Source organism: Nycticebus coucang, chromosome 11 (assembly GCF_027406575.1).
Source record: "Nycticebus coucang isolate mNycCou1 chromosome 11, mNycCou1.pri, whole genome shotgun sequence".
Classification (NCBI taxonomy): domain Eukaryota; kingdom Metazoa; phylum Chordata; class Mammalia; order Primates; family Lorisidae; genus Nycticebus; species Nycticebus coucang.
Window position 1 is genome coordinate 8507596 of NC_069790.1, and position 15771 is coordinate 8523366.

Sequence of the window (15771 nt, forward strand, 5' to 3'; positions counted from 1 at the left end):
ATAATCCCTTAGCACATTATAGATAGTAATGATCAGCTGCTGCTGCTTTTGTGACAACAAAAGGCTTTAAGTTGAGATGTGGAGAATTTAAATGAAAGGAAAACTAAAGGCCAGGCCTGGTGGCTCAAACCTGTAATCCCAGCACTTTGGGAGGCTGAAGTGGGAGGATTACTTGAGGCCAGGAGTTTGAGATCAGTAACAAACCAATAATTTGTCTCCTGAAAAAATAAAATTAGCCAGGCATTATCCCTGTCATCCCAGCTACTCGGGAGGCTGAGACAGGAGATCCCTTGAGCCCAGGAGTTTGAGGTTGTTATGGGCTACAATGATGCCATTGCACTCTAGCCTGGTTGAAGAGCTTGTCGCAAAACAAAACAACACAATTTTCTATGGCCAGGATACCACCTTGAATTTGCCAGATCTCATCTGAAAATCTTCACCAGCCGTTGTTAAAATACTGACAAAAGAGGCTGTGGAATTTTATTTTCTAGATGTCTTCCAAAATAGGGCACATTCCCGTGGTTTGAAGGCTGAGGTGTGGCCCGTGTGCAGGCTGAGCACAGCGAGTGGTGTTTTAGAGCCGTGGGTCTGTGGGAACAACACAAGAACTCTCTGGAAGCATCCTGTGAAATCCCAGTGGCAGCAGTGTGGTGCTTCTGACTGCCCTGCCTGGGGTCAGCCCACAGTGGGAACTCCCAGCCGAGTTTTGCCCGAGAGCAGGCCCTGCCTTACCCGCTCTCATGGACCATGTCCCTGCCCGGTGACGTCTTCTCCTGATGCAGCTGTCACATTTTTGCTTTCTCTCGTTAACTAGGTAAAATGCTACCACAAGAAATACCGCTCGGCCACCCGTGATGTCATCTTCCGCCTGCAGTTTCACACCGGGGCTGTGCAGGGCTACGGGCTGGTGTTTGGGAAGGAGGAGCTGGACAACGCCAGCAAAGGTGAGGCGTGGTGGCCCTGCACCCAGGGGCCTCCCTCCTTCTCCGATGTTCCTTTTCCTGTCCTCCCTCCCCCCTCCCCAGTGTTCAGCCTATTGATAAAATGGTTACCAAAGCTGGAAAAGTGCTCATTGATCTGTGGAAGAAGACAAAGTATAGAGAAATAACAAACCACTTGCACTTTCTGTACTGCTGGGTGCTTTTCCACACATTTGGCAATGGAGCTGGATGGGTTGGAAGGTAAAGACAAAATCAGTCCAAATCATCTCCAAATGTGTTGAAATTCATGTATTTTTTTCCTATTTTTCTTCCAGATGACCGTTTCCCTGACTATGGGAAGGTTGAGTTAGTCTTCTCTTCCACGCCTGAGAAGGTTCAAGGTGGGTGGCTTGGCAGAGGAGGCGGTTGTCCGTGTGGATGCTGGATGGACGTTGTGTGTGTGTGGGGGGCTGTGCTGGGGTTGCTGTACTAGTCTCCCACATTTGCGTGTATTTGGAAACTTTTGTGATTAATTTCCTTAAAACCTATGATACTGGATAGTGGAGAAGAGGTGGCCTGTTTGGGTCAGTAAGCCCTGTAGGAGAGGAGGGCCAGGAACATCTAGGAGGCAAGGTTGCCCCGCTGGTGTCCCCGAGGGTCCACCTGCCACCTCCCCTCAATAAACAGCCACTTTTTATGTACAAAACAAAATTCTCCTTTCTTCTAAAAATGCACTTAAAAAGGGAAGTCAGTCCCTTTATTGTCAAAGTGAATTGCTCAGATCCATCACCAGAGTCCACCGCATGAAAGTTTTATTTCCATTTTTAATCGCTATGGAGAATAACCACCTTTTACTTACATTATTGTAGATTTAGGTGAGAAGCTTTAAGTGTGAGACTCTGTTAAAAGTCCTCTTGGCTTCCTTAGAAAGACGGAAGGGAGGCCCATGCACCTGGGAGCCCGAGCCTGGACTCAAGTCTGCGGGCTCCCAGGCTGAGGGATGCCTTGCAGCCCCTCTGTGTCCTCATCGCTGAGGTGGCCTGCTGGCTCCTGTCCTGTGGAAGTAGGACTCAGGGTCTGAGCCCGGCGCGCAGTGGGCCACGGGCTGGTGCTCACCATCCCTTGACCCTGAGGGGTTCCCACAGCATTTGTTGTGTGGAACATCACCCAGACTCTCATACGAGTGCCATGGATTGTGGATGGGGAGTGGACTGGCTCAGCGTTCAGCCAAGTTAGGCTGCTCACCGCCCTCATGGTACAATCAGATGCAGAGAAGTTCTGGGCTTCCCCGGGGCTAACGCTGCTGCCTGTGCCCCGTGCAGGGTCTGAACATTTGCACGGCAACCACGGAGTGATCGTGGACTACAACACGGCCGACCCGTTGATCCGCTGGGACTCGTATGAGAACCTCAGTGCAGATGGAGAAGGTGCGTGCAGGGTCTCATGTGCAGAGCTGCCGAGGAGGAGGGCGAGGGGAAGGCAGCCTGGTCACAGACCAGAACTGTTCTGCAGTCTGCCCAGAAGACGAAAATCCCCCTGTTTACTCAGAGGTCCAGCCCACACCTCCAGGGTCATGGCTCTTTATGAATCTGTGATGGGTGGGTGGCCGGTCAGTGGCGTTACCTCTAGGAGCTTGTTTGTCATATGCATGTGTGTGTGTGTGTGTGTGTGTATGCACATGAGTGTGCGTACTGCTGGGCCCGCCCCGCCCCCTCCCTTCCTGCCTGCGCGAGGGAGTGCTGAGTGCCGCTCCCGGCCCCTTGTGCCAAGGCACAGCCCCTTGGACAGCAGACATTTTGGTTTTTTTCCTGTGTACTTGTCACCAGGGTATCCCTGTTTTATGGCTATGTCATTTTAATTCTGTTTTTTTGAATTCATCTCACTTAAATATGTCTTCTGTCCACCCCCCGAGTATACAGTTTGGGTCACAGACAGAAGTGTGAGGAGAAAAAGGCAGGCGGGACAGCCACATGCTGGGGTCCTTGTGAAAAATAACTGGAGGCTGATTTTGGAGATGGGAAGTCAAGGCTCATTTCTTTACTCCTCTACAACCCTTGCCTAAGAATCAGGTTTGATTTGGGAGAGAAATTAAAATACTTTTTGTGAAATTAGTTACATCTGGATATAAAATAACTAAAAGCAGGTGTAGTGGGAGTAGCAGCCCAGTGTCCCAGCTTTGTGGATTGCTAACCTTCCAGGGACTCGAGGACAGGGAGGCTGTGGTCGTGTAGAGGGGACAGGGATGGTGGTCCCAGGGTGGCACAGGTTACCTCTCTGCTTGTGCCAGGAAAAGCATGTTACTTGAGGCACCATGCAATTGTTGAGAGCCCAAATACCTGGATCAGAGGTGGAGACCCACAGAGGAGCATGATGTGAAGGCCGCAGTCAGTGGGCGAGGTGTTATGCAAGGGCAAAGCCTTTGTGTGTAGAGAGAAGGCTCCTTCCTGGTGTGAACGAACATAACCACAGTCCTTCAAAATGACCAGCATATGACAAGAATTAGAGCTGAAAACTTTTGGAAAACCTGCACATTGTGTCTTAAAAGGTCCACAGCACGCATTGGAGTCCTAGATCTGAGAGAATGACTCCTCTTAACTTTACACAAACAAGGGTTACCAAACTTGATCACAGAGCCCTTTCTCCGGTGCTGTCTGTGAATACGCCATAGCTATTTTCTGCTGATCTCTGTGCTGTTTTCCACTGGAGCTGAGAATGTAAAGGGATGGCTTGGGGAGAAGTGGGCCTAAATAAGTACCCAGAGCAACATGGTCAATAGGGCAGATCTGGAGAGCTGGACAGCTGACTCAGACTCCCAGATGCCAGGCCCAGAAAGGGGATTTGATTAAAGAAGCCGTGTACCCTGGGGGAGCTGGTGTGCTGATGATGTGATGGGCTGAGATGGTGAGTGGGCAGCCATTCCCAGAGTCTGCCATAGACCTGGGATGTGGCCAGGAAGCTCCAGGGTGTGGGCGTGGTGGGCAGACACTCTTGTGGAGGTGGGAGGTTCTCTGCTTGCTGAGGAAGGGGCGAGCCTGGGGGTTTCTAATTTTTTTTTTTTTTTTTTTTTAATTTTTGTAGAGACAGAGTCTCACTTTATCGCCCTTGGTAGAGTGCTGTGGCATCACAGCTCACAGCAACCTTACTCCTGGGCTTAAGCGATTCTCTTGCCTCAGCCTCCTGAGTAGCTGGGATAATAGGTGCCTGCCACAACGCCCGGCTAGAGCCTGGGGGTTTCTAAAACCATAGGTCACAGGGTGAGTGGCCTGTGTGCTACACCGTGGAGGGGAGCAATGGAAAATCTGGGGGTGAACGTGGAGGACCCCTAGTAGGGAAGGTAGTTTCACCTGGTAGGAGAAACTGTGCTGAGGGCAGTTCTGGACCCACCACCTCCCTGGACACATACCTCCTGTCCCCAAGTCAGCTCCTGGCTGAGCCTGTGACCTGCCTTTATTTATCCTTCCCACCTCACAGCCAGGGAACTGAGAGCCCACAGGTGCTCAGGGCCAGGTGATTCCAAATTGGATAGGTTCTGCATTGGTTTGATGTGGAAAAAACCAAATCAAAAAGACAGATGAGTTTTCATCACCCTTTAGGATTATATGTAAGTTTGTAGGAAACGTATAGCAGTGTATATGAGCACATGTGTTTACAGATACTTGCGTTATAGAGGACTTGTCTGTACAGCCAGTCAAAACAGTCACAGAACATAAGGCAGCAGAATTCAGCATCCAATACTCTGGACCACTGGAATTGTCACCCTCCGAAGATGCAGAGGGAGGTACTTCTTTACTTGGCTTCTGTCTCCATCATTCCGGCTGCTGTAACAGAATATTGTAGCTCAGGTGGCTGAAACAGCAATCTATCTACCCGTCACCATTCTGGACACTGCAAGTCCTAGATCGGAGAGCTAGTGTGGGCAGCTGGGATCTGGTGAGGCCTGTCCTGGTGGCAGACTGCTCCCTTCTCGTTTTCTTGAGACAGTGGGGTGGTGGAATAGAGGAAGCTCTCCAGGTTTTCTTTTATAAGGGCACTGATCCCATTCCGTAGGGCTGCACCTTCACAACCTGATAATCACCTCCTAATACCATCACATTGGGCCTTGGATTTCAATATATGAGCTTTGGGGAGACACACATCTTCATCCCGCAGCAGATACTCAATACGTGTTTGTTGACGGATCGTTACAGAAACAGTTTGAATGTCTAAGGCCCTGATGTGGCAAAGGATAGTTCCCACTGGTGTATTTTTCACTCCATTCCCTGAGCTGGTGGCATGAGCAGGAGGCAGACCCTGTGCTGCAGTCTGGCGGTTGGTGGTGCTGGGCCCTGCACATGGCCTGTCTGGGTGACAGGAAGTCTTCTCTGGGACTGCACAGCTGGGCGAGCAGGGTGGGCCTGGTGTCACAGCATAAAGCAGACAGCCAGTGGACAGATACACAAGAGTCCTGGAAAGGACTGAGAAAGGACAGGGAGGGGCGGGATGGGGGACACCAGGAGAGGGCGGCTCGCAGACTGGTGGGTGGGTTGAGGGTACACTTGCAGCCAGCCCCGCAACTTCCTTGTGATTATTGGAGTCCCCATTTTAAACTCCATTTTTCTGTGAATAACTTTGTCGTGGGAAAGCCCCTAACTTCCCGGGCTCTGGAAGAAGGAAGCGCGTTCTGTGGAAATCGCCCTGCCTGGCAGTCTTGGGGGATTCTCTTGGGCCAGTGCTGGCCTTGCCCCTCTGTTTTGCCACCACCACTTCTGCTGCTCTTCCTTCAAGTTCTCTCGTCACTGTGCCCAGTGATGCAGGGCAGGGGCTCCCGGGCACTGCTCTGCACCCTTGCACTTTAAATTAACTCCAGGTGGCCTGGTGTGGTGGCTCACACGTGTAAACGTTGAGTGGCCAAGGCAGGAGGATCACTTGAGCTCAGGAGTTTGAAGTTGCTGTGAGCTAGGCTGATGCCACGGCACTGTAGCCTGCTTGACAGAGTGAGACTCTGTCTCAATAAATAAATAGATAAATTAATTAATTTCAGGAAATTTGTAGAGAATGGATTTGTCAGGAGGCCATGGATACCTTGCACAGCTAGGATGGCACTCAGGCGAGCTACTCCAGGGTCTGAACAGCAGCCCCTAGGACCCTTCGCAGGGACCAGCAACAAATAATGGGCATCTCTCTGCACGGGTTCAGATTCCTGCAAGAGGAACTCTGTGGGGCAGTGCTTGGCTGTGTGCTGAGCTGTGGCCGGGGTGGGCAGGGCAGCCCCATCTAGCCTGCATGCAGGGAATGGGGTAGAGGGCTAGTTTCCCACAGGAGAATCCAAGCATCATACCCAAGGAAGAGCAGGAGGGTGCTGGGGCCAGCACAATAGTGTACACCCACTCCAGGGAACCGTACGGCTTCTGTTGGCTCACCCAGGGCTCAGCATCTGGGAGTGCCGAAGGCCGCGTTCGTCATCCTGAGACGTGGCTATGTCAGGTGCAGGGTCTGCAGACACAGGAGAGCCACAGTAACAGAAGGCGAGCCCAGGCTCTCTGAGGGCTTCTAGGCTCTGTAAAGCAGTGGAATCACGTCCAGACTCCCCACAGATGTGCTGGGTGAGAGGGTAGCTCTACTCCCAGAGTGAGATTAGCTTTGATGTCCTCTGAAGCCTCAGGGCCTCTGGGAGACACAGGTGGGAGGCCTCAAGGCCGGGGCTGGGCATTGGGATGCCTAGCCCGGAACTCTGTATGCGACATCTGAGTCCTCTCCTAAACCAGCATCCCAACAGCCTTCCTGCCCTCAGGCTACTGCCTGAGCACTCAATGGGATTCCAGTTCTCCACAGACGGGACCTTTCCTGGGAGCTACCCCTTGCTCCTGTTGACAGAATTGGGTGTTGTTGGGCCTGTCACAGGGACCTGATTCTATGGAGTGAGTTTTATGCTTTTCTTCTTATCAATCTATGCTTATATCGTATTGCTTGAAAACACAGACTATGAAAAAGAAAGTAGGAGAAATTACCCCTCATTCACTATCTAGAGACAAGGCACTCACTATGGTGTATTTTAGGCGTGATTTCTAAATACTGTGCTAATGATTCATAATAGTGTCAGCACAGGCACTGTTTTGTAACCTGTATTCTTCACGTAACCCCCTCCCTATCTGTGCACCTCTTTAAACATTTCTGCCTTTGCTCCACTCGCTGACTATGCCATTGTCCATCAGAGGGGCCACCAGAGCCTCACCACTGTGCTCTGGTGGGGCTCTGAGGGTCTGTGCTCCATGGAGCCCTGCAGATCCTAGGTTTTGGGCTTCTTGGGAAGCTGTTCTCCAGAAAAGTCAGCTTCCCTCAGATGGGAAAGTCATCCTTTGGAATTTCTGTCCTCTCCCACTTTGTAGCCCGCTGTGGGTCCTGTGTGTGTGCGGGGTGGCGACTGGTTGGTGCGCGGGTGAACAATCCCTGCAGGCCACTCTCGCATGCTGCCTGTGGTTGGCAGCGCCTGGCGTGGTCCCCAGACAGTACTCAGTTTGTGGGTGGAAGGCAGAGTCCCCGCCACGTTCTTCCAGGGCTGAGACCCCACCCAGCCTCAGTCCTCAGAGCCATCCAAAGCTTTGAGGATTAAGGAAAGTTTGGCAGCCTCTGAAATGTTTCCTTTTAGCTGGAAAATGATGTATTGTGGCACTCTTCGCCCTGCCTCTAGTCCCTACTGGTTAAAAAACAAAACAAAACAGAAAACTAGAAATGTTGACTCAAGCTGCATTTATCTCCAAAAACCCTTGCTGTGCAAGAGGGGAGTCCTCCACATCTGCCTTCAATCAGGGCCCGTGTGCCAGAGCCCCTGCTTTGTGTGTGTGCGCCTGGCCGCTTTCTGTGCTGAGGCTGAACCCCTGCCAGTGTGGCCAAACGATTATAAGGGTCCTGTCTCCTGCCCAGAGGCACTGCATGGTTGTGGTCACACTATCGCTCTGGGTCTGTGGTCCTGGTGGGCAGTGGCCATGGGGTTCAGGGTCCGTGTCAGCATGGCCAGGGTGGTCACTATCCCAGAGGAGAGGAAGAAAGTCTCCAGGCACTCTGTGTGGCAGCCTTCCTGAAGCCTTGCACTGTCATCTTGATCCTTGAAATAACTTGTGTACCCAGGTTAGAGAGAGAGGGAGCAGCTCCTGAGAGAAACCAGGAGCTAGGAACTGGTGAGGGGCCCTTGTGGCCTTCTGGGGTTTCAGTCTGTGGGTGATGACAGCTGTCACTCAGTGGATTGTGTCATTTCAAGACCATGCAGGACAGAGCTTAGGTTGTTGCTCATTGGGAACGGAGACTGCTCAGGGTCACGTCTCCTTGTCACGTGAGAGGGTTGGGGGAGGTTCTCACTCCAGCAGAATGCGTCCACCCCGTCAGGATCAGATTTGCTGGGATGGACTGTTACACCAGGCCTGTTCCCTCCCCCACACATGCTCTCTCTGTCCAGATTTCTCTGCTCCCTTTGCAGTGGGCTCTAGTCCGGCAGAGGCTGTCCCATCCTCCCAGGATGCCCCACCAGGCTGCCAGGAACACACTGCGGTGGGTACAGGTTGGCTCAGGAAGCCCTGGACATGCCCAGAGCTGGCTGAGAAGTGCCACAGAGAACAGTGACCCTTCTGCCTTCTCAAAGTGGATTTGAGAGCTTTCTGCCCCAGAAATTATTGTTGGGCTTTAAGATTTGGAAAAGTGGGCCAGGTGCAGTGGTTCACACTTGTAATCCTTGCACTCAGGGAGGCCAGGGCAGGTAGATTGCTTGAGGTCAGGAGTTTGAGACCGGTTTGAGCAAGAGTGAGACCCCATCTCTACTAAAAATAGAAAAACCAGCCAGGCGTAGGTGTGCATGTCTGTTACCAGCTACTGGGGAGGCTGAGGCAAGAGGATCTGTTGAGCACAAGAGTTTGAGGCTGCTGTGAGCTATGATGATGCCATGGCACTCTACCTGGGGCAACAAAATGAGACTCTCTCAAAAAAGAGACTCTTTCAAAAAAGATTTAGAGAAATGAAGCAAATTTTGACAATTGAGTGGAAGGGAGGGGCCACTGCAATCTGACAGATGAAACCGCAGGTCCTGGCTCCTCCCTCTGCCAAGTGCTTGGGCACACACAGTGCCCGTGTCCACAGCTCAGACTCAATGTAGGCAAGACAGGATGCTGCCACCGACTGTCAGGACACAGGATGCTGCCACCGAGTGCCTGGAACTGCCCTGGGGCACCTCTATGCTCAGAGACTGGCTTGACTCTGTGCCAGATGGAGGGTATTTCTCTAGACCTTTCCCCCAACCATTGCTTGCTCAGACAGTTCAAGTGAAAGGCAGCTGTCACCTGGCAAATTTATATCCTGTGAAATCAAGACAGCCAGGTGGGCGTCCGCCTAGCCCTGCTCTGGGCCTCTCTTGCTTGTGAATCAGGGTTGTAAGCTTCCAGCCTTCCGGGTGTGATCCCATGACCCAAACAGGGAGTACCCTGAATGTCATCTGAGAAGGGATTTCAGGCCCCACTTAAGGGCGCAGCAATTGGGAAGGAGAGTGCAGGCCTCCTCTTGTATGAAGGAGGCTCATGCTCCATGCTGAACCCATGGTCAAGTCATGTGTGGATGGGACCTGTCAGAAGGCTAAGGGGAACATCAGGGGCAGCCACAGGAGCCATTCTAGACCCTGAGCTGTGATCTCATGATGTGCTTGTTACTTTTCTAATCAGAGGAGATTCAGAGAAATTGCCTCAAAACCCGTAACATCCTATACACGTTTACAGGAATTAGCCCACGTGACTTTCCTGATGATGGCCCTAGGAGTTAAGCAGCGTCACCCCCTGGGACACACAGAAAATGGAGGCCCTGAGTATTGGTTAGATTTGACCCGGGTCCTTGGGGGTCCCCCATTCCCTAATCTGCACACAAACCTTTGGCCTCCCCTGCCTCACAGGAGGAAGCGGGGGAACAAGCTAGAGTCATGGACCCCTAGCGTCCCACTGGTTGGGTGTCCCGTGCATGCAGGCGGGGATCTGGAAGGTGATGACTTGCTCACATTACTGAGGTTGCTGTGGATTCTTAACGTCAGAGGAGGTGCACCCCTTTCTCACTGTCCTCTCTGCTGTTCACAATCAGCATCTCCACTGTTCTTTGAAGGCTGCGCCCACTTCACCAACACACGAACAGTGACTCACATTCCTGCCCCATATTCCGCCCCAAACCTGCTTGTCTTTGAACACTAGTAACCACAGGTGGGGACCGAAGGTTCAATTGTCCTCCTGCTGGTGGGTTTCTGCAGACGTGAACCTGGAAGAGGGCTCCAACCCCATAGCCCGCCTGGGGCCGTGAGCCACACAGTTTCGTGCCCCAGTCTGCGCTGCAGGGTGTGTGTGTGGACCCTGGTGTGGTGATGCTGATCCTTGTCCGGCTTTTCTTACCACGTTGCATCTAAGTCAAGCCCTACTTCCCTGGTGTGGTCTTTCCCCTGGCTCCTGCAGTGGGCAGGTGCGAGTTGGTTCCAGAATGACGCTGAGATCAAACCTGGTGAGTTTCTGTCTTCTGTGGGGAGCACCTTTCTTTCTCTTCATTCCCAAGAAGAGGCAACAGCTTCATTTTGCCTTTCTGGAGAGCCTGCAGTTGTATTTCTGCTGAGTTGGGGGAAAAGTACTTGCCGACTTTACATATTCGCTGAACAGAACCAAAAGCATAAGGAGCTGGGACTTAAGAAAATCAGTGCCGCTCCTCATGTGCACATGCCGTATGTCCGTAGCAGGCTTGGGTGTCCACGCTGTCCTTCGTGACCTTTGGCTGGAGGAGGAGGACTCGTGCACACACTCTCTTCTCTTTCAGGCCTGCAAGATGTCCAGGAAGCCCTCTTAGGTTACACATACGTGACTGTTTCATATGCTTCTTTGTCAAGTGCTGCAAAGCAGAGAGGAGCCTGAGGTCCAGGTCCCTGGGGGAGGGAAAGGGTTCCAAGGAATCAAGAGCAAAGGGAGAATCATTCACAAAACAGCGGCACCAGCAGTAACCTTGTTGACTTGGGCCTTTTTGTCTCTGGGGGCACCCCATACACAGAGGGGTTCCCACCTGCCCTGTGTCCCCAGCCCCATTTGGACTGCCTGGACCGAGAGCACTATCCACATGGGTGTTCCCCTCTGTGCCAGTGGTGCTGTCCCATTTAGGGTAATGTTCTTCTCTTGGCACCGGCATCGATGTTGGGAATAATGATATTCTTGGGGTCAGCAGCTTTCAAGCTCTGAGCCTGTAGCTCTAGCATTCCAAGTTGGTTCTGAAGGAGCAGCCCCAGCTTCTCCCCATCTACCTCCTGCCAGAGCCCTCCACGGCCCCAGCCCTGCCTGATCATTTCCTACTTTTTATATTGGGGGTCTGCATAAAGACTTATTTGAAGATGGAGTCTTGCTACTGAAAGTTGGAAACCCCAGCCTTTGTGGTTGGTTGTTTCCGGGGCCATGGATAGTTAAATTTTGACAAGCAGGGTATTTGATGTTCAACACACATGCAGTTGGCATATAAGTAGTCTTTTATTCCCTCCATAGGTCCCAGAGCAGAGGGGATGGCGGTTGTTTTATTACACTGCTTTTCCGTAGGACATCATGGAGGGCCGGGTGTATGAAGAGTGGAAGGCAAAAGTGAGAGACGGCCAGTGGGTCATGACTTATTAAGATTATCTCAAATATTTGCAGGGGGTATTTGTTGCAAGGCATCCTGTTACTCTGTAATGGCAATGTGTGCTATTAAGAAAAGTGAGCGTCAGGGAGACTTGAGACCTGCTCACTTGTCCTGTGGGAGGAAGCAGCTCTGACCGTCTTTGAGGGTGGAAGCTGGTTTTCACCTGGCTGCTCCCCACAGAGGCTGTGCTGGATGGAAGATGCACTTCAGGAAGGTCAACGCCGTGAGGCAGCCCCAGCTTGCTGCCTAGCACAGCAGTATCCCCAGACTCTCGTTCTTGGTAGGAATGGCCTGGCCTGGAGGTCCATAGATAGGAGACAGAGCAGCCACTTTGCCATGTGAGCCAGGGATGTGATCAGAGTGTGTCACAGAGAGGGGCGCGATGTCAGGGCCAGACAAGGGTGGGTGCCCCTTGACAGAGTAATGCAGGAGTTCTGGTTGGAATTGGAAACCCAAATTGGAAGGGTGAGAGTCTGAGAGAGTGAAAGGAAGCACAGGGAAAGCCACTGGCCACAGGAGCTGGGACGGCAGGTCTCTGTGGACAAGGGGAAAGCATCCCGAGCAAATATCCTATGCACACGCTGCCTGTAGTCTGGCTATCAGGGAGGCTGGAGGACCTCTGTCCAGTTGACGGGCCCCAAGTGAGGTGGACGGCTGTCCCCAGGACGTTCTCTTCCACATACCAAGAACCAGAGATGTGCCTGGTGTTTTGGGGGTTTTTGGCAGTTTTTGGCCAGGGTTGGGTTTGAACCTGCCACCTTCGGCATATGGGGCTGGCGCCCTCCCACTTTGAGCCACAGGCGCCGCCCATGCCTGGTGTTTTTTATGTGTACATAGTAATGATGTGTTATGTACCCTTTGACACTGTGGTCTTTGGGACTTCATTACGGAAAATTTCATTGATTTAGGATTCATGATGGTAACTCGTGCACACTCACTGTCTTCCCTTTCAGGCCTGCAAGATGCCCAGGGAGGCCTTTTAGGTTACACCTACGGGACTGTTTTGTGTGCTTCATTCTTTGCCAAGTGGAAGCAGTTTTGTTCTATGGAAAATTATGAAAATTTGATGGTATTTATTTTTATCATGTTGAATTGTGAGCTCATTTGTTACTGGAAATCTATTCTTACTGAAATTAGGCCAAATGGTTAGAAGAGTAAAAGTATTTGGTGTTCATTGTGGGAATTCTGCCAATTTCAGTAGCCATTCTTTGCAATTAGTGAGGTCATAGTGGCCCTTAGCCATTGGTGGTACCTTAGTGAAACTTGGTATCACTTAGCCATTGGAGGTGTCAGTGGTGAGAATTCGTGGCAGAATATTAGTGGTATCAGTGGAAGAATATTGATGGTGTCAACAGCCATGCACTGTCGTTGGACAGGAGCAAGTCCCAGTGGGCACAGCACATCACCTTCTGATCTGCGGTCCAGCTGGTGGCTCCTGGGGAAGCTGATCCTCTCAGATGGCTGGTTTTCTTTTTGCCTGGAACTCTGCCCTGGAAGGTGATCTCACCGCAGCATCTGTCATCCCCCTTTTCACTGGCTTCATTCTGGTGAACAGTCTCCAGAAAGAGTGTTTCTCCCACTTTGGATGTCACGTACCCCAGGCAGAATCCCCTGTCTTCTCCTCGGGGTTAGAGCCTACATCTGTGCCCCCCGACCCCAGGCTTTGCAGCACAGCTGAGCACAGGTGTGCAGGCTTCCAAATGACGACCGCGGTTCTCCAAATATACCCATATTACCATGTGGGCTCTCACCTTAGGGTGGTCTTTTATTTTTTATTGAGATCAGATTCATTGCACGTATATTCACATTTTAATCATTTTAAAGTATACAATGCTCTGATTTTTAGTGTGTATGCAAGATTGTGCAACTGTCACCATTGTCTAATTCTGGAATGTTTCCTGTGCCAGTTAAGTCACTCCCTGTCCCTGCCTACCCCAGCCCTTGGCACCCACTAGTCTGCTTTCCCTGGCCAGTTCTGCGTGTCTCTTGTGAGTGGAGTTGTGCCGCTGGTCTTTTGTGATGTGCGTCTCTCACTTAGCATAGTTCTCAGGGTTCATCGTGTCTTGTTTCATTCCCGTCTGTGGCTGGATGACGTGACCTGCTGCTGTGTGGACAGATCACACTTTTTACTCAGTCGACACCTGGTGGGCGTGTGGGTCGTTTGCCCCCATTTTCTCCTACGAATAAAGCTGCTGTGAACATTCTTCCATACATTTTGACCTTAGGATATTCTTACACTACTGTGATCTCTTCTACTACTTCTCTGAAGTTTCCACATAGTCTACCATTCTTCTCATTGGTTTCCCTTTCTGGCAGTTTCTTCCTTGATGAGGTCCCAAGTAGGAATCACAGTAACAATTCTGCAGCCTCCCGCCCTCCTTACCACCTGCCTTCACAGATATTTTGGAAACCCATCAAGTCTTCCCTTCAGTAGATACATAGTTGACCCCTGAATGATGTGGGTTTGAACCGCTTGGGTCCACTTCCACATAGATTTTTCTTAACTGGTGTGGGTCGGGATATGAAACCCGTGTATATGGCAGGCTGCTTTTCTCCAATCTGGTTCCACACACTGCAGGACTTAAGTATGTGCAGGTTGTGGTATAGACAGGGGTCCTGGAACCAGTCCCCAACCCAACCCAGCTCCGCCCCCACCCGGTACAGTGAGGGATGACCATGTAACCCTGCGCAAAGAATTGTAGCTCTTTAATTTAAAAGGCATGGGGGCTTTCAAAACACTCTGAGCTGCAGAGCTGCCATCTGGCCAAACATCAGGAAAGCTTCAAAAGACCATTGTTTCAAGAAAAGTTAACACTAACAGCTTGAACAGGCTCCATGTAATCAAAACTCACTAGCACGGAACCATGAGACCACTCTGAGGGTGCCTGCTCAGTGGACATCAGCTACGTAAACAACGAGATCTGAAGACCAGCGGGTGCTGGGTGCCGTATTCACGAAGGCTTATGGCAGCTCATTTATAGTGCTGTCATTCACATGACGAAAATTCACTCTCAGCCACCAACACCCCTCAAAAGGACCTTCCAAATCGAACCCGGAGTAACATTAAGGGAAACACTCCTTTGGAACACATGGCTTCTTCCTGCAGCTTCCTTAGAAATGGAGAGCAGAGAGCACTTGTCCGTGTACAGATGTTTGCATTCTCTTACTCATCACTGGCGCCACACCTGTTGCTTTTTTTGTACAGTTTTTGTGATGTCAAGGTCTGCTTTCAAGACTTGTGTTCTATAGGATCTGGGGACTCTCCCACCACAGCCACATCTGGACATAGAATTGGCTGCAACTTGGCCAGACCTCAGATGCCCAGGACAGACACAGACATTCTTGGTAGTCCTCAGACCAGATTGTTCAAATATCTGCTCTTAATCTCTTTTCTTTTGATGTGTGTTCTTTGTAAAACTATTCTGTAATAATTTAATCACTGTCTTTATTGCAGTGATAATGTCATTTTCAGAGTGGGAACAGTCATAAAGCTTCCCGTGATAGGGGGGTGGGTTGGTCAATACCCTTTATAGAATACAGGATTTAATAGAATTCTCCCACAAGAGGTGTGTCGTGTCCTACCACAGACGCTTTCCCCGGAGATGAGCTGGCTTTCACCTTGGCATCCTCTAAGGGACTGACGGGTGCTCGCAGGCTGTACGGAGATTTGCTGCCTTCTGCCTGCACTTACAGCCAGTATGGCCTGTCTACCCTCCACAGCTGATAGAGTAGTGATGTTTGGAAGGATTTCCACTGTGCTGTGGGAAGCTGAAGGCATCAGAATGGGCTTTTCTGTGGCATGTTCTGTTCATTTAAGGAGTAAAAGCATGTGGTTGTGCTGTAACCGATGTTAGCCAAGGTGAAAGGGTGAGTCATTGGCTGAAGCCCACCTGTGTTGACTGTAAGGCAGCCTGAGATGAAATGGGTTTGCTACCCAGAACACAGAGGTCTGGGGTGTGCAAGGAAGCGGCAGAAAACATGCTGTGTGCAAGGAACGCGCATGCCGCAGTGCCTGCCACCTCCAGCAGAGACGCAGAAACGGCTTCCAGGAGACGGAGATGCGTGGCCAAGGTTTTGGCTGGATATTTTGAAGAGAGCAAATGGAGGCTGAAACTGTGGTTTGTAGACCGTGGGGGTTGGTGCTGGCTCCACCTCCTTAGAAGGCTGAGGTTCTGAAGTGAAACCTGAAGTTTGGCTGAGGGACTCCTTA

General features: G+C 51.2%; 1 protein-coding gene across 5 annotated transcripts in view; it reads left to right on the forward strand.

Moving 5' to 3' along the window:
* Positions 1–15771, forward strand: part of TNS3 (tensin 3) — a 296848-nt gene that overhangs the window by 185029 nt on the left and 96048 nt on the right. For all 5 annotated transcript variants that reach the window (XM_053608816.1, XM_053608817.1, XM_053608818.1 and 2 more), the window contains 3 exons: positions 815–944; positions 1256–1321; positions 2243–2347. In XM_053608816.1, the coding sequence (XP_053464791.1) occupies positions 815–944; positions 1256–1321; positions 2243–2347 (301 nt within the window). The remainder of the gene's footprint in view (positions 1–814; positions 945–1255; positions 1322–2242; positions 2348–15771) is intronic.